The sequence below is a fragment of the Piliocolobus tephrosceles genome, chromosome 5, assembly GCF_002776525.5.
Source record: "Piliocolobus tephrosceles isolate RC106 chromosome 5, ASM277652v3, whole genome shotgun sequence".
In the NCBI taxonomy this organism is placed as follows: domain Eukaryota; kingdom Metazoa; phylum Chordata; class Mammalia; order Primates; family Cercopithecidae; genus Piliocolobus; species Piliocolobus tephrosceles.
In genome coordinates this window covers 119,235,578-119,257,193 of record NC_045438.1, presented here as the reverse complement: position 1 = coordinate 119,257,193, position 21,616 = coordinate 119,235,578, and the positions used below count along the sequence as shown (strand labels likewise).

Sequence of the window (21,616 nt, the reverse complement as noted above, 5' to 3'; positions counted from 1 at the left end):
AGAGAAGAATCAAATAGATACAATAAAAAATGAAATAGGGGATATCACCACTGATCCCACAGAAATACAAACTACCATCAGAGAATACTATAAACACCTCTATGCAAATAAACTAGAAAATCTAGAAGAAATGGATAAATCCCTGGGCACATACACCCTCCCAAGACTAAACTAGGAAGAAGTTGAATTCCTGAATAGATCAATAACAGGCTCTGAAATTGAGGCAATAATTAATAGCCTACGAACCAAAAAAAAATCCAGGACCAGATGGACTCACAGCTGAATTCTACCAGAGGTACAAAGAGGAGCTGGTACCATTCCTTCTGAAACTATTCCAATCAGTAGAAAAAGAGGAAATCCTCCCTAACTCATTTTATGAGGCCAGCATCATCCTGATAGCAAAGGCTGGCATAGACACAACAAAAAAAGAGAATTGTTGACCAATATCCCTGATGAACACCAATGCAAAAATCCTCAATAAAATACTGGCAAACCAAATCCAGCAGCACGTCAAAAAGCTTACCATGATCAAGTGGGCTTCATCCCTGGGATGCAAGGCTGGTTCAACATACCCAAATCAATAAACATAATCCAGCATATAAACAGAACCAAAGATAAAAACCACATGATTATCTCAATAGATGCAGAAAAGGCCTTTGACAAAATTCAACAGCCTTTCATGCTAAAAACTCTCAATAAATTAGGTACTGATGGAACATATTTCAAAATAATAAGAGCTATTTATGACAAACACACAACCAGTATCATACTGAATGGGAAAAAACTGAAAACATTCCCTTTGAGAACTGGCAAAAGACAGGGATGCCCTCTCTCACCACTCCTATTCAACATAGTGTTGGAAGTTCTGGCCAGGGCAATCAGGCAGGAGAAAGAAATAAAGAGTATTCAATTTGGAAAAGAGAAAGTCAAATTGTCTCTGTTTGCAGATGACATGATTGTATATTTAGAAAATCCCATTGTCTCAGTCCAAAATCTCCTTAAGCTGATAAGCAACTTCAGCAATGTCTCAGGATACAAAATCAATGTGCAAAAATCACAAGCATTCTTATACACCAATAACAGACAAGCAGAGACCCAAATCATGCGTGAACTCCCATTCACAATTGTTTTAAAGAGAATAAAATACCTAGGAATCCATCTTACAAAGGATGTGAAGGACCTCTTCAAGAAGAACTACAAACCACTGCTCAACAAAATAAAAGAGGACACAAACAAATGGAAGGACATTCCATGCTCATGGATAGGAAGAATCAATATCATGAAAATGGCCATACTGCCCAAGGTAATTTATAGATTCAATGTCATCCTCATCAAGCTACCAATGACTTTCTTCACAGAATTGGAAAAAACTACTTTAAAGTTCATATGGAACCAAAAAGGAGCCTGCATTGCCAAGACAATCCTAAGCCAAAAGAACAAAGCTGGAAGCATCACACTATCTGACTTCAAACTATACTACAAGGCTATAGTAATCAAAACAGAATGATACTGGTACCAAAACAGAGATACAGACCAGTGGAACAGATCAGAGACCTCAGAAATAACACCACACATCTACAACCATCTGATCTTTGACAAACCGGACAAAAACAAGAAACAGGGAAAGGATTCCCTATTTAATAAATGGTGCTGGGAAAACTGGCTAGCCATAAGTAGAAAGCTGAAACTGGATCCCTTCCTTACACCTTATACAAAAATTAATTCAAGATGGATTAAAGACTTAACTGTTAGTCCTAAAACCATAAAAACCCAAGAAGAAAACCTAGGGAGTACCATTCAGGACATAGTCATTGACAACGACTTCATGTCTAAAACACCAAAAGCAATGGCAACAAAAACCAAAATTGACAAATGGGATCTAATTAAACTAAAGAGTTTCTGCACAGCAAAAGAAACTACCATCAGAATGAACAGGCAACCTACAGAATGGGAGAAAATTTTTACAATCTACTCATCTGACAAAGGGCTAATATCCAGGATATACAAAAAACTCAAACAAATTTACAAGAAAAAATCAAACAAACCCATCAAAAAGTGGGTGAAGGATATGAATAGACACTTCTCAAAGGAAGACATTTATGCAGCCAACAGACACATGAAAAAGTGCTCATCATCACTGGCCATCAGAGAAATGCAAATCAAAACCACAATGAGATACCCTCTCATGCCAGTTAGAATGGCGATCATTAAAAAGTCAGGAAACAACAGGTGCTGGAGAGGATGTGAAGAAATAGAAACACTTTTACACTCTTGGTGGGACTGTAAACAAGTTCAACCATTGTGGAAGACTGTGTGGCGATTCTTCAAGGATCTAGAACTAGAAATATCATTTGACCCAGCCATCCCATTACTGGGTATATACCCAAAAGATTATAAATAATGCTGCTATAAGGACACATGCACACATATGTTTATTGCAGCACTATTCACAGTAGCAAAGACTTGCAACCAACCCAAATGTCCATCAATGATAGACTGGATTAAGAAAATGTGGCACATATACACCATGGAATACTGTGCAGCCATAAAAAAGGACGAGTTCATGTCCTTTGTAGGGACATGGATGAAGGTGGAAACCATCATTCTCAGCAAACTATCACAAGGACAAAAAAACAAACACCACATGTTCTCACTCACAGGTGAGAATTGAACAATGAGAACACTTGGACACAGGAAAAGGAACATCACACACTGGGACCTGTTGTGGGGTGGGAGGAGGGGGGAGGGATAGCATTAGGAGATATACTTAATGTAAATGACGAGTTAATGGGTGTAGCACACAAACATGGCACACGTATACATATGTAAGAAGCCTGCACATTGTGCACATGTACCCTAGAGCTTAAAGTATAATAAAAAAGAACAACAAGGAGAAAAGAATATCACAAATATAGCTTTTGGCTTTGAAAAAAAAAAGGAGAAGAAATATAGGGAGCTCTGAGAGAAAATGGTGGGAGTTTCTCTAGATTATATGCTCAAAATAATCTGTTGATGAAATGATGTTTAATGTGAAGTAGCAATTCTAGCAAATAATACAGTGATCACTCTTCCAAACAAAGCAACAGCAAACACAAACACCATAAGGTAAAAATGATCTTGAGGAATTTGAGGTAATTTAATGGGCTCATCCTACTGGAGCAGAGGAAATGAGGGAGGGTGAATGAAGTGAGATTGGAGAGGCAAATATAAAAAAGATTATTCAGCTTCTTGCAGATCAGTTTAAGATCATGAATATTATACTAATTACTTCTGAAGCCTATTGAAAGGTTTTGAATGGAGACTAATTAGGAAATTTATTGCTTAAGAGATTAAGAGATGCAGCCAAAAATATCATCTAGGAGCTGCCTTGGTGGTCCTGCACCTTCCTGTTTTCCTTTGCCTCATGACTACTTAGATCCTTGAAATTTTTACTGAAGTTTGATACTGAGTAAACATGTCCATCTGATATGACAACCTAATCATTGATATTACCTGAAAGGAAAAAATCAAACATATAGCACTGGGATAAAGGAACTGAAGGTTAAGAGTAAAAGTCTAGGAAAGAATAACTAGATAAACTGAAGAAAAGCTATGATGTGTCATAGAGTCAAGAAAAAAATTCTTGTATTTATTTTCAAAATACTTTTTATTTTGCATTGTTTTCTTAGACTTACCGAAAATTTGGTAAGATAGTACAGAGAATTCCCAGATAGCCCTCACCCAGTTTCAGTTTCTCTAATGTTATCATCTTACATTACCCTGCTATATTTATCAAGATTAAGAAATCAACACTACTGTTAAAAATACTCCAGATTCTATTCAGACTTCATCAGTTTTTTCATTACTGATCTTTTTCTTTTCCAGGATCTGATCCAAGAAAGCACATTGCATTTGGCTCCCATGTCTCCTTAGTCTCATGTGGTCTGTGATTGTTTCTCAGGATTTTCTTATTTTCCATGATTTTTACAGTTAGGAGGAATACTCTAAAATACCCCAGGGATATTTTGTAGAATGTCCTTCAGCTTGAGTTTGCTATATGTTTTAGCTCATAACTAGATTGGGATTATGAATTTTTAGAAAGGTTGCATAGAACAAATCCACATGACTTATCACTAGTGACGTTAATGTTGATCACTTGGTGAAGAAGGCATTTGTCATTTTTCTCCCCTGTAAAATTACTATGTTTCCCTTTCCATATTCCACTCTTTGGAAGTGAGTCACAAATTTTAGTGAAGACTCACAAGGTAGGGGACTGAGTGCTACCTCCTTGAGTGTAGGGTATTTACCTACATTATCTTGGATTCTTTTTAAAGGAAAGTTTATCAAAGAGAAGAGAGGTTTAAAAATGAAGGTGTGATCATATTCTACTGTAAAATTTATGCAGGTAAAAAAAGGATTATATTGATTTTGGCAAAATAAAAGTCAGGGTTGTTTTAGGAGGAACAGCTTCAACTCAGTTGTGAGGATGCCAGTCAGATGATTGTAAAGAAGGGTGAATGAGTGAAAGGAATTAAGACAGCATATGGGAACATGTCTTTGAAGATGCTTAGCCTTAGAGTGGAGCTAGGAAAGGCAACTACAGCCAAGCACTCATGTAAAAATTCTATTGTTCCTTTTGTACATTTTGTTCTAGGAACATAATTCTCACTTTCAATCCAGGGTTTTACTGAATTTAGTCATGTGAGAATACCACTTTCAAAATTTTCACCCTAATTAAATTCAGTAAATTTAAATCACAAAGTTTATATATAAAAATCCAAAGTTATTGTTATAGATTTTGTTACTTTTAAACCATTTGTATGAAAAAGATTTTTGTAAAATAAAAAGCAGATCCAGAAGAAAAAGATTTGGAATCAAATGTGTATCAAACATGCCGACAATTTCCCAGCTAGTATATGCTAAATCTAAGTAGATGCCAAATCTAAGTAGATAATCTGACTCCTCTCTACATAGCCCTACTCAGTGTGTAATGCGAATTTAATAAATGCTGTTTGAACAATTGCAGGAGGCCTTGCAACTGTCCCTGACAAACGGATGTTGACAGGAATATGTGAGCTTCAAATTTTCACAGTTACTATAGAGATCTTCATACTCGCAACCATTGGCTGGAATAAAAACAAAGAAACCAGTCACTTCATTATCATTTTCTTCCATAACAACAACACATACAATACATTCTATATGAACAGAGAGTAGGGAAGTGAGCAAACAAACTGGCATTATTACACTAAGATGGCCATTTTATCTCTTGAGGGACACATAAGGTCTCTTAGGTAAACACACTGATTCCTTTTTAAATTCGAGCTTTTGGGAATGTTTCTAAGATGAACTGATATATTTTCCTCACTCAACGTGTGAGCAGAGTAAAATTAAAGTAAATGGATTTCTCTGGAACTGCGATATCCAAAATGGTAGGTACTTGTCATGTGGTTGTTTAAACTTAAATTAATCAAAATTAAATAAAATTAAAATTTCAGGTCTTTCCTCAACAACACCAGTTACATCACGTGCTCAGTAGCCATGTGTCTAAGGGCTACTTCATAGGAAAGTGAGAATATTGAATATCTTCATCATTGTAGAAAGTCATTGAACACAGTTATTCTAGACTCTAATGCCACCAGTCTTTCTCTCAGGTCTAAGTAATTATTATAGGAAGATGTAAATGTATAAAGTAAAAGGTGGAGAGAATGTCATTGTGATTATTGGACATTTCTACTTGGATGTCCTTCAGTGGCCACAAACTCAACAAATCTCAAACTAAATTCATCATCCTGTCTACAAGCTTGACATTTCTTTGTTTTTTCCCAACAATTCTTCACTTGGTTCATCCAGTTTCAGAGAAATGGCACTCCCAACTATTAAACAATTCAAGCCAGGAGCCAGGAATCAACTGAAACTTGTTTCTATTTTTTTTTTTTTTTGTAATCAATATTCAACAATACCAGGTAACAACAACTGACTAGTCTACTTTTTTCCAATTTTTCATATGTCTATGTTTTTCATTCATTTTGCACTAATGCAATAAAGATACCCATTTGTTTTTGAGTGTGTGTTTTTCCAGCAGTCTCCTAGCTGATTTTCAACCAATTGCTTCTTCCTACTACTGTCGGGAGCTCCTTAGAAAACACAGTTCAGATATTATCATTCTTCTGTTTAAAATTTTTCAGTTGGCTGATCATTACTAATAAGATAAATTTCAAGCTTCTTAGAAAACAGCATTTGGCAGTGCTGGAAATATTTGGATTTTCCTTCTTTAGTTGATTTATAGCTTTGGTATTGTCAATATTCTGAATTATAGCTATACAATTCAGTCAGAAAAAAAAATGTTACAATTCAGTCAGGTGAATGCATTTGAAAGGTAAAAATCTCAACGAATGGATCGACTATATTGTCAGTAATAATTTTAGTAATACATCCTAGTTAAACAAACATATCAACTCTTTGTATTTTTATTTATAAAAGCATAAAATGAAATTGTATGAGATATATATTTATTTTACTCCTTTTTGCTAAAATATTTTGAGGCTTCTGTGAGTTAATACTACATACAGATTTGATTTTGACTTTAAAAATGCATACAAAAATTATTGGCAAGCTGAAGTGCAAGTGATTATTATATTAAACTTGATGCCTCTAACTACACTATGGCAAATGTGAGGAAGTTAGTATGATAAATTCATTAGCATATGAGAAATTGCAGTATTTGGAGTCCCTGTCTGGATTGAGCCATATTCTATGGTCTCATACTCTTAGATGTATATTCGTTTTTCTTTTTTAATATATGCTGTATTTTGTATAATGATATAAACTTTTATGAGAAGAAACTTCATATTTAATTATAATATGTCATTTCCACAGACACATTTTCATATATGCCAATATATAACACGGATGGTAAATGTTTAATCAGGTTACATATGATAACAGGTCAAATTTTACATTGCAAATAATACATGGATACTGAACAGTGTAAAATGTTCACTTAAAAGCACTCCATAAGTCTGGGTGTGATGGCTCACACCTGTAATCCCAGTACTTTGGGTGGCTAAGGTGGGCGGATCTCTTGATGGCCAGAAGTTCGAGACCAGTGTGGCCAACATGGCAAAATCCTGTCTCTACAAAAAGTACAAAATTAGCCACGTGTGCTGGCACGTGCCTGTAGTCCCACCTACTCAGGAGGCTGAGGCATTAGAATCACTTGATCCCTGCAAGCGGAGGTTGCAGTGAGTTGAGATGGCACAACTGCACTACAGCCTGGGTGACAGAGCCAGACAGATTTTTTTTTTTTTTGTCCTTTGCATGAAAGCATTGCTTAAGTTGGTTGTCTTCAGAGTTCCCAATTCTTAGAAGAAATGTCAGATCATTTTATTTTATTATCAAGTTAATCACTTCAAACTTACTGCATAGTCCATCGTCACAGTTATTTGGGCAACTGGCACAAGGTGCTCCTTGTTCATAAGGGACATATAGTCTGTTAACCCAATTACCACTGAAATTTGAAATAAAAAATGTCAAATATTTTTCATTTTTCTGTTTAGTTTATGTTCCAAGGTTAGTATCAGTCACCAAATATACATGGGTATTTATTAAATGTTTTTAATTATGTCAAATAATTAAAAATAATATTCTCAGAGTATATTCAGACAATAATGTAAATTAAGAGAATAACTCACACATTCATTCACTTTCCTGACCATAGTCTTGCAACCTGAGAAACTGAAGTAGCATAATTAAAGTCTAAAGTTTTTAGAGCGTATTTCAATATGGCAACACACTTCATCTCCCAATAGACTTGGTCAAATTGCTGAGATGATGTACCACAAGGTGCTGGCAAGGGTTAAAACACATCCCCTAGAGAGATAAGAAAAGTTCCTGAAGCACAGAAGGTTGCAATATGAAAAATAACATTTAATGTTAAATGTAGCTTATAATTAAAAATAAAAAATACCATAATTTCTATGACATGAAGAAGGGTAAGTACAGTTTAGCATAAATTTTGGCTTTTAGGTGGGGTGGTGATTTTCACATGGTTTTTGCTGTATGTTTGTGAAAGGGTATTGTGCTTGGGAAGGTTTGGGAATGTCTAAAGGTGGTATGTATGAGATGTTTATGTTTGCCAAGAATGGGAATGTTAGGGGATAAAAAGATTTAACTAATACTAATCTCCTCTGTGTGTTCATCTTACAGTGACAAGCCTGTACCTCATTTATGATTATTTTCCTATCGGTAATTATCATCTGAAAATACAAGAAAGTCAAAGTCTTGATTGCACTAAGCAGGTTAACAGTCCAAGTCAATGTAGCTGAATCTCAGCCTTCCTTCATAGAATATAGCTGTAGGTGTGTGAGCACTTAAAAAAATGTGAAATAGATATCAAAGTGTTCTGGAAGTTATCTTTTCCCTGCTTTCTCTCATTACTACTTCCAACTCTCACTCAGATGCAGACTCAAGATGCTCTCCTCTCATGACCAGGCATTTGGAGGCAGTCTCCCAGGGTCTTTCAATTTTCTGCATTAACAATGATAATTCTTTGCTGAAAAATGACCTTACGGGTCATATTTCTCAAACTGGAAGCCTACATCACCTGGGATATCTACAGCCTCAAAATAAGTCATGCAGAAAGCTAAGTTTGGGGAAAGCCCCTCCCACTAGTGGTGAACAATTTCAAATATTAAAAGGAAATTAAAGCTAATAGATATGTTGTGAATATATCTTCAATATATCCACAGATTGTTTTTGTGTAAGTGAAATATATTGCTTGAGAAAAAAGTGGACTTTCTTCAAGAAACCCAAAATAATTAAGAAATTATGATCTTAACGGATGGTTCCATGAAATGTTTTTGTGGTAAATTCCAAGAAGCAAAAATTTAAGATATTATCTTTTCTTGGCTATTTGAAACATATTGGGGATCTCTTGAAAAGTCTTTGAAGTCCAAGATTTAATCATTTCTTAATGTATAATGTGAAATTTTCTGATAAGTATGAGTAAGAGCATTTGAGCAGAAAGGACTGATATTACTAAAATGGGTCATTACTCATTTGTTTGTCACCTTACTTTATCCCTGGACTAATTGTCAAGCTTTCGGTTTCTCGTGTGTAAACTTAGCATGAACTGATAAAATTATATTTAGACAACTACACACTACCTGTACTCATGAAGTAACCATGAGCATAGGAAAAGGCAACTGAGAGAGGAGACAAATTATTTTAGGCATGAGGAAAGACAGTTCCCTATTCAATAATACTTGGAACTGGAACTGAAAACTTTATCTTTCTGCGAAGTAGATTGAATGTATCTCAACTTCAGAAAATATTTCTAAAGATTAATCTCCTTCACCTTTAATGAAATATGCTTTTTGGTTTGTTTTTATATTAAATATTAAATTGTATTTAGCATTATTGACAATAAACTCTAAAATATATACTTACGTAGGACAATATTGGCAAACATAGTAGTATTTGAGAACTCTTTGATTGGGACAGTGGGCAATTCCACATCCAACGAGGTAGGAAGAGTACCAAACAACCTATAAACCCATAAGTGAACATACGAGAGCATATTAGAGAAGAAGGAAATACCAAAAAACAAATAGTAGGAAATACAAAATGGAGACGAATGTTACCGACATATTTTGCCTATACCTTATGGCTATATTTAGTTAAATTATTGAATCAAACTAAAAGACTTTTAAAATATTACATTTCCATGTGCATTCCTTTTTGAGACTTAGACAAAGATTATGTTTCCCTACCATGATCCTGCAGACTATTGAAAAATGACAGCTCACAGCTGAAATACTCACCAAATGCCAGACTATTCTATATTCACTTGAAATTTTCCCCCAAATTCAACTTGGAATCAGTCAAAATTTGAAGAATCCTTTTTTTAGGGCACTTATAAAGGAAGTGGTTTTTCATTTCTTCTCCTTACCTGTGTATAATGTCCAACCACAGCATTGGGAGTCTTTGGCCCTACACCAAAGTCAAAATCCTTGTATTCATCAAACCAGCTTTGGATTGCTTGTGACCATGAATTGGGGGCACTGGACATGTAGAGATTCTCACCACATTTTAGACCTAAGAAGGAACAGACCACTCATGAGGAAAGCAATAAAGCATGCAATGGCAAAATACACACACACCCCGACCCCACCACACACACAGCAGAATCCCTGTTTTTTAAATACTGTCCCCAATGCCCATCATTAATGAATATCAACTAATACACAAGGAGGGTGCCTCAGATCCTTATCAGCTATAAGCTGAATAGAAGCCAGATTTGCCCAATACTTGAGGTTGGTCTCAACATTCAAAACTTTGAGTAGATGGAGAAGCCTTTTTTCTTTAATATCTGCTCTCCCTGGATTCATTTATTTACACACTGAATTCTTCACATGGGTGAGCCTTATGAGCTTTCAGCTTTGTAATGTGAGCTTGCTGAAGGCAGACTTCAACTTAGTAATTCCTCTCCTGCTCTAGTCCATATTCACCAGAGATTTTCATGTATAGGAATCTGAATAAGTGGTTAGAATTATTATTTTGTGTGAATTTTTTAAAAAGTCTTAGGCTCAGTCTTTAAGAGCCCTAAACATGAAGAAAATGACACCATAAAAGACAATATTTTCACAGGTTACAGGCCACCTCTTCGCAAATCAGAACATCACAGGCCACACTTTGCTCAAAAAATAAGGAAAAAAAGTGTCTTGCAGCCCAGAAATACTTCAATGCTTTTTCAAGCCCTGAAATTAATATTTATATTTGGATGGCTTAACATGGAATGTCTACATGCTACTTAAAGAGAGTATAAACTACCTTTGTATAGCTCCTTTAAGAGGGAAAGAAAGAAGCTAAGATTTTAACAATAGATTGGGATTTTCAAGACCATTTCTGTCAATCTTCTGGTGACCATAATTACCCCCTTTCATAAATTTACTATAGTTTTAATATAAAAAATATAGATAACAATGGCAGTCCTATTTTCAAAACAAGCCAGTTATTTACCACTTGTAAATTTGGCTTGCCTTTACCTATGTTATTTTTGATAATTCAGTAAGTATTTTATCTGATAGCTCATCCATATGATATTTTATCTAGTTGTATTTATATTTATTGATGCATAGCTTATGTCTTGCAGGTCATTTTTTTTAGTCTAATATAGTATGCATTGTAAACATCCAGAAAATATAAAAGACATGGCTTACCATCATCAAAAATTCAAAAGAAAATTGTAAAAGCTAATGCTGATGTTAAATTTTTTTTTTGTAAATTTCAGGAACAGTTTGACAAAATTTAAAATATTTTATAAGAACAAAATTAAGTAGGTTTCAAAACACAAATAGGCTCTATATTGTCACTAAAAAGAGTACTGATTTAGAAGCCAGAAATTCTAATTCCAGATTTCCTATATATGACATTAATTACCAATCATCATTTTCTTCCAGACTGTTGGTTTTCTAATCTCTGTAATTGGGAAAGAGATGATCTGTAACCTGCTTTACTCATGAGCTGATTGAGAGGTACAAATGTGATACTGCCTGAGACAGTTTTTGTAAAATTTATATAAAACTGTAAGCACAGATGGTACTTCTCAGAGTTATCTCTACATATAGAGATATTCTATCTTGAAAAAGGTAGCATTAGAAGCAATATTTATTTACAAACTTTTCTTAATGCAACATTATAACATGGTTTCTTATTATTTTACTTGTTGATTTATTCAACAAATGTTTCCTAATTTACATACTAGTCTTTCTATCGTTTGGGTTACTGTGTCTGTAATTGCACTGGTTTGCCCACTTCTGGGCATTTGCTGCAGCCTCTTTGTTCCATTCCTGAAACAAGAACAGAAAAAAGATATCCACTTAATATCTCAAACCTCACAGGAGCATAAGCCTTATAATCAGGTTATAGGTTGACTTACATCATCATAAAATTTCTGTGCAAGCATCTTCTGATTTTTTTTTTTTTTTTTTTTTTTTTTTTTTGAGACGGAGTCGTGCTCTGTCACCCGGGCTGGAGTGCAGTGGCCGGATCTCAGCTCACTGCAAGCTCCGCCTCCCGGGTTTACGCCATTCTCCTGCCTCAGCCTCCGGAGTAGCTGGGACTACAGGAGCCCGCCACCTCGCCCGGCTAGTTTTTTGTATTTTTAGTAGAGTTGGGGTTTCACCGTGTTAGCCAGGATGGTCTCGATCTCCTGACCTCGTGATCCGCCCGTCTCGGCCTCCCAAATTGCTGGGATTACAGGCTTGAGCCACCGCGCCTGGCCGCATCTTCTGATTTTTATAGTAATCAAATATATATTTTTTTGATGTGCCTTTTTCTGCTCCACAAAGAAATATAGGTAATATGCCTACTCTAAGTAATCAAAAAAATCTAGGTTTATGGCCTAATTATTTATGGCAGGACAGTAGAAACCTAAAGATTTTTAGTAATGATCCTACTCTAAATATTAATAAACATGTGGAGGTGTTGAGATTGCTTTTGCTGACAATGAAGTAATTAGCTGGCTTACTTCACTTTGAGTTCTTTTTCCCCACGCCCCCTCACTGAATGTTTGGGAGACATGTGGCCTTTGGTACAGGGCCCAGAAAAGTAGATTGTTATTTACCCTAAATGGCATTTATCTTAAACGAAAAAGATCTTTCTGATCTTAGATTAGGACAGATAAGATAAGGAGCAGAAAAGCATAATGGCTTTTCACTGTATGTCCAAAGATGTGCTTTTTATTCTGCCTCCATAATTTAAATAGCCCTATGAATTTGACGTTACGCAACCATTATAAAGAGAAGTTAAGAAATTCAGCTCTGCCCATTACACAGCTCAAATGAAATAACAAAATAGAGACAGAACTTTGTAAACCTTGAAGTTATTAAGAGATTTTCGTTGCCAGCTGCCTGCTCCTTCCACGGCTTTTTCACACCCTTCTCCTTTGCAATATACCACTTCTTACCATCTTTAGCATGTTGCTGGCAGGTGGAGAGACTGCTCTCCTCAGTTCATTGTGTTTATTTACAATCTCGCTTTGCACTTGTGTTTGGGTGGTTAACAAAGCAGTAAAAGCGGGATCCTAAGGGAAAATAAAATTACAATTATTTTTTAACATTGTTGGAAATTGCACATAGTAGTAACTATGTTAGCTTGAAGGAAGAAGGACCATTTAAAAAAAGTGTTTGAGCCAATACTAGGTAAACACTGTCAATGACAGCCAAAGCCATGACTTTTTAATGGAAAAGTATCATGTGAAAGTTTTCAGATTGGGGATATAATTCATGGCATGACAAACTAAAATCTCCTCTGAGGTCACAAACACCATTCTGGGTTAAGAGAGGTCTTAATGTGATTTTTCTAGATATATGAGTGACAACATCTTATAGTGACAAGGGTACATGATAGGAATTATTAAGACATTCACACTCAGGCTGCAGCAAAGAAGTGGTAAGGATTGGGCTATATGATTTACCCTAATACTTTAGGGGGAATTTCTGCCTGAAATGGTGTCTGGTATTTAGAAAAAATGCTTAGGCTCAGTCTAAGTGCATGTGTAACATGCAATACTCTAGTAAAAGAGTTTTATGTATTATGTAGCAAATTTTATGGGATCACTCAAAAGATAGTTTCACCACATTAAAAAAATCCCCAAGGCAATTTGTGGGGTGGAGCAAAGTCATTTAATTAATGAACTTCAATACCCTCATGTGGCCAGGGGCTACCATATTGATCACCACAGCTTTAAACATAATTATGTTAACTATCTTGAGCTACTAATGAGTACTTTATGATGTACCAGACACTCTAGTCCTTTTCACCTTTGAAGATTGATTTAGTAGCTTGCTATCCCGGATGGTTGCCTGAATTTTTCTGAAGATTTTTGACTTCAACCATACCTTATTTTCCTTTGCTGGAAACGATGGAAGCAGCCCAGCAATCAGGAACAACAGCACTGGAAATAATGTCATTGCTGGGAAAACAAAACCAGTGGATCAGGGATCTGCAATAAAATGATTAGTACATGAACTGCTGAGTAGCATGAGGGTGGGAGAAACGAAATGACTTCCATTATCCCAAATTCATTACTAATGAAACAGGAGAAGACTTGTCGCATGGAGTCAGCAGAATGACAGTGGATTCAGCTTTCGAAGTATGCCTCCAACTGGGACTATAAAGAACAAACCTAAATTCCCTACTGAAGCCCTTGAAGCATGCCTGTAAATGCTAAGGACTTTCTACCTCCTTCTTCTGCAGCTCTGCAGTCTTCTCTGTGTAACTGCTCTCTTTAGGTTCTAGGAGTGGATTCTTCACAATGACAATTCAGTAGCTTCCAACTGTGATTAGTACTGGGATACTACTAAATTAGCCCTTGCTGATTTCCTTAAGTGCTGTCTACACTTTTATAAATATACTCTTATTAACATCTCTTCAAATTACAAGTTAGCATGTGCCAGTTCTTTTCCGTCAGGGATCTGGCTCATATACTTGCCGTTCTTCGAACCCTAGAAAGTTCTCTAAGTATATGCTTTTCATGCATACTTCTAAACTACTCTCTTCAACTTTACCTGTGCAGCCAGCATCCTAACTCCTTTCCTCTCAAAACTTTATCTTTAGTACCATGCCTCAAATTTAAAAAGACAACATTTTTTCCTCTGGAACTTAAACCAAAAAGGTAATAATTTGATTATCACTTTTAAGGGATTACTAACCCTATCTGTATTAATATCCTTAATATGTTCACATTCTTTGTCTCACTAATTCAACTTCTTGGAAACCTACTGAAATTATAAACTATATTGGAAAAGTTTTAAGTATAAAATTTTTATCATGTTATCATTTATAAGAGGTAAAACATTGTAAATTAATTACATGCCTAGCAATAGGGAGCTATAATGTCTAGATAAATGAGAGTACATCCTCTTATGGCAGTATATTAGACATAAAAACCACTATATATTTATGGTGGTTTTGTAACCTCAGAGAAAAAGCTTATGCTTCAATGTTAAGTTTATAAACAAGAAAGCAGAATAAAGAATATGTGGTAGATCCTTAGCCTTCTGTTTTGGACTGAGTGTTAATAGAAGTAGTGACTCATCCTACAAAAGCTCTTCCTTCTTAGTTATTCACTGATTCGTCCTGAACTTCAGCTCTTGAGGGCTAGGAGTGGGTCTCCCTTAGACTATGAATTCAGCTAACACCAAATCCCCACAGAACTCCCAAAGGAAGAACTTTCCACCCCAAAACTGGTCCCCAGCACTAAATTCAGCTTTCCCTTCTGCTAACCAGCACTCTTGCACCCCACCCACTGTGAATCTAAGTATTGGGATGCAGCCTGATACACAATTGCAAAACCAATTTTCATGCTATTAAAGTCAATGTCACAAACCATCCTGTCCCAGCATTGCTGCACAATCACCCCACAAATATGGGACTTCACTGGTATCCATTTGTATCACTTTTTCAAAGATATTTCCAATGCAAGAACAAGAAAATGAGAGGAGAGATATACTTTTTGATAACAATTGTGGTTTTACTTTGTCCGATGCATCAATAAATACACCTGAAGCCTGAAAAAAAAAAAAAAAAGAATCCACGAAAAATGATAGTGCCAGAATGCAGATCTGGAACTCCAGAACATTTCAATCTACTAGTGTTACAGACTTTGTAACTCACTCAAAATTAACTTAATCCAGCCCCACTTCCACCTCTAAATTAATATGTGGATGCTCTAACTCTTAGTGTGCTGTATTTATGGGTGGGCCCTCTAGTGGGCCTCCTTCAGAATTTGAGAGCAAAAGAGGAAAAATAGATCTTTATTTTCATTTGTAAGTCAAAGACAATTAGGTATTCTTCTTTCCTTTAGGAGACATTTATCAAGTTCTGTACACGCTATTCAGGATAACATGTTACAATATTGGTGCACATGATCAAGTGAACAAGACTTGGTTCTTGCCCTCAGAGTCCTGGTATATCATTATGGGAGCTCGTCATTCAAGTACCCAGAGTGGGAGCTGGTTGAATTTTCTCATGTGTGCAAAACAGGAGAATAAGATTTTATTTCCTTTTACAGTGATCCATTACAATGCTTTATGGAGAGAGGTGGGGAAGAATCTAGCACAATTCAGGGCTCAGGGAGTAAACAATTCAAATGAGGTAAATATGATAAAGATATATCATCAGCAGTAAGACCAATAATGGTGACAGAGGGTTGCTGTAATATTTCACTCCATCCGCACCTCTCCTCCCCAGGGACTACTGTAAATAGCAGGTGCAAGTGGAAAATTATTTGTTTGCAATTCCATTTAGTAGTGTCACATAGAAGGTACTACAAAGAATTTTTTAAAAATTGCCTCTCCTGTCATTCATTTGCATGAAGCAATTTCTAAATGTATTAGTTATACAGTTTTTTCTGTTATTTCTTGGAAATAAACATTAGATTTCTCTTAATTCATTTCACTTGAAAGTTATTTTGCACTTTGTGTAAGTCACTGAGTCCCACCTTTTATATGGTTTTCTGTTCTGTTCTGGTTTTCCTTTCTCAAATAAATTAATAATTCGTCTCAAGTGTGATTAGAGAAAAAACAAATTCCCGGATTTCAAAGATTTATGATTTCAAATAGTGATGGTTTGCAACTAATTCCAGATCTACAGCAGAGCAAATTGTGTCTTTCTGAAGCATAAATATATATAATACAATTAAACTGTAACATACTGTGCCTTCTTCACACTGATGTTAGGACCACTGGTATGTTTGAAACACTCCCAAGGGAGTGTTATATATTATTTTCTCAAATGACCTGATATCGCTGCATATTGACTGATAACATATATCTACAAAAATTCTATAGGCATATCTGGTCTTAACAGCCCATTTTGTGGAAATAAGGATTTGCAAATTGGGAAGTAGGACAAATTTGCTTAATTGATAAGAGAAGAATTAATCAAAAAGTCCATTTATACAGCAAGCCTTTGGCTTCTATTCCAGGCAGAATATCAAAATAGGCAAGTTTCTTACTGTCACCCCAAAATTAACTCTGAAAGAATTATAGACGCAAGAGGGAAACAGGGATTCCAAGAAAATACTGAAAAGATAGTGAGAAAATCTGAGAATAAAGTCTCTCATGACTTCTAGAATGTGTGTGTGTGTGTGTGTGTGTGTGTGTGTGTGTGTGTCTGTGTGTGTGTTGTGTATAGTGAATGGGAAGGGGAGGGGAGTGCTACATCCAACAGCAGTGGTTGGTCTAAAGTAATGCCTGTTAGTTCCGACTCTTGCCTCAAAACAATCATTGATTCCTCTTTATTTGCAAAATTCTGCAACAACAGAAAAATGCTCGCTCTACTGCTATGTGTCAGCAAAGTAGTATCACGGAGCTGTAAGAACCATCCTGTGTGGGGCCCCGGCGCGGTGGCTCACGCCTGTAATCCCAGGACTTTGGGAGGCCGAGTCGGGCGGATCACCAGGTCAGGAGATCCATACCATCCCGGCCAACACGATGAAACCCCATCTCTACTAAAAATACAAAAAAATTATCCAGGAGTGGTGGCGGGCTCCTGTAGTCCCAGCTACTTAGGGGGCTGAGGCAGGAGAATGGTGTGAACCCGGGAGGCAGAGCTTGCAGTGAGCCGAGATTGCGCCACCGCACTCCAGCCTGGGCAACTTAGCGAGACTCTGCCTCAGAAAAAGAAAAAGAAAAAAAAAAAAAAAAAAGAACCGTCCTGTGTGAAGGACTGATGATAATAAGGTCATGCATGATAGCACTCTCCAGTGCTCTTATAGTCACTTATAGTCACACCTTCTTACTCCCTACCTTTGTATGATTCAAATTAGCTTGACAGCGTCCTCCCAATGCTGCTTCATTCCTGAAATGTAATCTGAGGAGTGGATATAATTCCTTGATTGACTCATAAAAGACATAAGAATAATAGTAAATAATACATAAGGCCACTTCATAAATGAATTGCAAGAATCCTAACAAAATATTAACTCACCAATTTCAAAAATATGTTAAAAATATCATGACCAAGTAAAGTTATATGAGGACTGCAAGAATAATTCAAAATTAGAAAATTCATTGGTAAAATTCATCATATTAACAGATTAAAGCAAAGTAATACGATAAAAATACGTCATTAAATTCAATCCCTATATGTAGTTTTTTTTTTTTTTAAGGAAAAATAGAGGAGATCATTAATTTGGTAGGAAGCATATACTGCAAATCTATATCCAATATAATGGTTATTGGAGAAACTCTAGGTGCATTTCATTTAATATTGGGAACAAGAAAAGAATGACTAATACTCTTATTTAACAAAGTACTGGAGAGATCCTAATCAAAGCCGTAAGAAAATAAAATACATACATATATATGTATATGCATATAATATATACAAGTAACATAATGAATACATTATATAATATATATTTATTACACATAATATATAATGTATATTATATATTACTATATATAATGTATATTATATAGAATATATAACATATTATATGTTTATATTTATATAAATATATTATATATTTATATTTATAAATAAATATTTTCTTATTTAAATAATTATATAATATATATTTATTGCACATAACACATATTATATATATTATATATTATGTGTAATAAATATATATTATAAGTTAATTTATATATTCATTTATATAAAATATTTGTAACCTTTGTAAGGGAAGAGGTAAAATTGTTATTGTTTTTAAATGATGCAATCATCTATCTGGAGAACACACCAAAATAAACAATTTTGCTAGATGCACTATCAACTTACAAAAATGCCATTTCTATTACTGGAAATACTCTACTAGAATATAAGATTTAAGAAACACTTGTAACAGTTAAAAAAACTATACAGTATCTGGAAAACAACAAAAAAATTAAAAATCCTTTTTGGAGAAAATTTTAAAACTTTAATAAAGAACATAGTAGAAGTTCTGAATAAATTGAGAGTTTTGTAATGCTTTTAAATGGTACATGTTAAGGTTAAGATATCAATCCTAAACTAACCTAATTGTTCCAATACAAATTTTAAGTGGCTTATGAATAACTAAGTAAACTTTTAAAAGTAGAATTGGCTGGGCACAGTGGCTCACGCCTGTAATCCTAGCACTTTGGGAGGCTGAGGCGGGTGGGTTGCCTGAGCTCAGGAGTTCAATACCACCCTGCGCAATATGGTGAAACCCCGTCTCTACTAAAAATACAAAAGTTGGCCGGGCATGGCAGTGGTGCATGCCTGTAATCCCAGTTACTGGGGAGGCTGAGGCACGAGAATCGCTTGAAACCGGGAGGTGGAGGTTGCAGCGAGCCGAGATTGTGCCACTGCACTCTAGCCTGGGAGACAGAGTGAGACTCCATCTCAAATAAATAAACAAACAAATAAAATAAAGAAGAATTAATTGGATTATCTTTTCATATTAGTTATTAAGATAGACTTCAAACCTTTGTTGACAAAATTTAATATTATTGTAGGAACAGATAAATCAATCGATGGAGGTAAATACAAAATTTAAGAGACAGACCAAACATCTCAGCATTAAAAAACAAAGGAGGGAGAACAGATTACAGAAATATTTTAAGGGATCATGTGGATTAGAAAAGATGTCAAAAGCATTAATACATGTGAGTATAATGCGTGCACTATAGGTATAGACACATTTATATACTAGTCACAGCACAGAAAAGTATTTGATGCAATATTTTCTTAAAATTTAATAGTTAATCTTTATTCTGATCACTTTCTTTCATCTTATTATGTATCTGTGATACAGAAAGCAGCCTATGCCAATATGCAAAGTTTGCAAAACTGCTAAATTTCATCAAGTAAGAAATTTGTAAAGATATCCAAATAAGAATAGCTGTCTTGCATTTCTTGAGAAGCACTTTTTTTTTCAAGGGTGAATTCCCTCCCTTTTACTTGAATTCAATAAATAACATAACTGAAATTCACAGCAATATCAGATTTACATTACTTGAGAATTCTGCCGCTCTTCCTTCCAATTCATCGCTGTCTCTTACAAATCAGAAACCCCAATTTACCTCACAACTCATCAGTGTAGGGTAACTCCCACGCTTGAAACTTGTCATCAATTTAATTTCTTTTGATCCGCTTTCAGAGGTCTTAGTCATACAGGCAGACATTCTAGATTTGGTTTTAACTAGCAGAAGAGGCAACACCGGATCTTCTATGGCTATTGTAAATACTCCCAGAGTTTCCTGGATAGCATTTAGCCACAGGGAAGAAAAGCATTTTACTTTAAAATCTTCTGTCTAGTGGTAAGTAACCCCTTTCATGTTGTCATTAGGTAGTTCTGTGGTCTCCTAATATCTGATTCTTCATAATCACTTCTAATGTGCTACAGAATACAAAGCTGTATGTGGAAATTGCTTCCTTAGATGAAATATGCACGATAGATATTATATTTAAATTACCTACATAAACGTGACTGAGTAGATTGACTTTTGACTGAAAAACTTTTATAAGTTTATTTTTATTTTGTAATCTGAGTGCATTTCATGAGGTAAACTGCATTTTATGTTGATGGTCTTTAATAAAATACTTTTTAATCTCAAGATCAGTGCTATAATTTTGTTTTAACCAATTTAAAACTTTTGTTATGGCTTCTCATATAGCTGTATGTTTTAATATTAGTAAAAGTTACTGATGTAAAAGTATGCACACACATATATTCATAGTTTTTCATTTTTCTATTAAAAATAGTTCTAGTATAATTGTTTCCAAAAGTCATAGACATGGGAATCAATTATATTACTTTAGAATGAAAGGTAAAAATTTATTTAAAAATCAAACTGGATAAAAGTGCTTTTGGAATAATAAAGCTGTCTATATATTAACTTCTCAGCTTAAAGTGAATATGTTAAGATAATTACTCTCATTAAAAGTTATCAATAAACTTTGGAAAATCATAGATACAATATACTGAATATATCACTTTATCATTGAGAAGGTATAAATGTGTTGTTCACCTTGAAATAAAGGAGTTATCACTTACCAGTGGTTTTCAGACCAGGATGAAGTATTTGTTTCATCTGCTGACAGAAGGAAGGTGGAGAGAGAGAAGGTTAGAGCCATATATATGAAACACCTATTTCCTGTTTTGGCAAATTCTGGTTGTGCAAGTAACTCTAGATCAACAAGGCCTGAAACAGGATTTGTCATACCAATAGTCTCAGATTTCATTGCTGATTTTCTAATCATGATTTTGAAATTATTTGGTGATTCCTCAAATGCCTTTTGAAAATAAATTGCTATATCAAGTTTTGTAATTGTGCATTTATTCTTTGAAGCTCGTATATTACAATTTATCCATATTTTTGCTAGTCAATAGTTTGAAAATTCTTAGCCAAATTATTATCATCACAACATTAGAGTTTTTAGAATTACTTCTGTTGGATTGAAATTAAGCTCATAATTTTCATGAACTCTAGAGAACACAATGTTTTTTACAGCTATCTAAAATGTTTATTAATAAACTGTTGGACATTACTGTTTTGGATAATAATTTTATCTTTAATGTTTGTAAATACAAGGCCACAGTGACTTTCAGAACTCGATGGCCAAACACCATAACTCATTGGTATTTCCATGCTCAAAG

General features: G+C 34.9%; 1 protein-coding gene across 4 annotated transcripts; it reads right to left on the bottom strand.

The window, feature by feature from the left end:
- Positions 1-3,627: 3,627 nt before the first annotated feature.
- CRISP3 (cysteine rich secretory protein 3) lies at positions 3,628-21,138 on the bottom strand. Of its 4 annotated transcripts, XM_023212990.2 has the most exons (9): positions 21,014-21,042; positions 17,796-17,859; positions 13,884-13,987; positions 12,950-13,066; positions 11,744-11,831; positions 9,932-10,077; positions 9,430-9,527; positions 7,401-7,489; positions 3,628-5,105 (listed from the first exon to the last, which is right to left on the bottom strand). In XM_023212990.2, the coding sequence occupies exons 3-9, from the start codon at positions 13,953-13,955 to the stop codon at positions 4,978-4,980; spliced, it is 738 nt and encodes a 245-aa protein (XP_023068758.1). In that variant the 5' UTR covers positions 13,956-13,987; positions 17,796-17,859; positions 21,014-21,042; the 3' UTR covers positions 3,628-4,977. The 4 variants fall into 4 exon arrangements, with proteins under 4 accessions (XP_023068758.1, XP_023068756.1, XP_023068757.1 ...); XM_023212988.2 differs by lacking the exon at positions 17,796-17,859 and having other exon boundaries at positions 13,884-13,957; positions 21,014-21,138; XM_023212989.2 differs by lacking the exon at positions 17,796-17,859 and having other exon boundaries at positions 21,014-21,120.
- Positions 21,139-21,616: the final 478 nt, after the last annotated feature.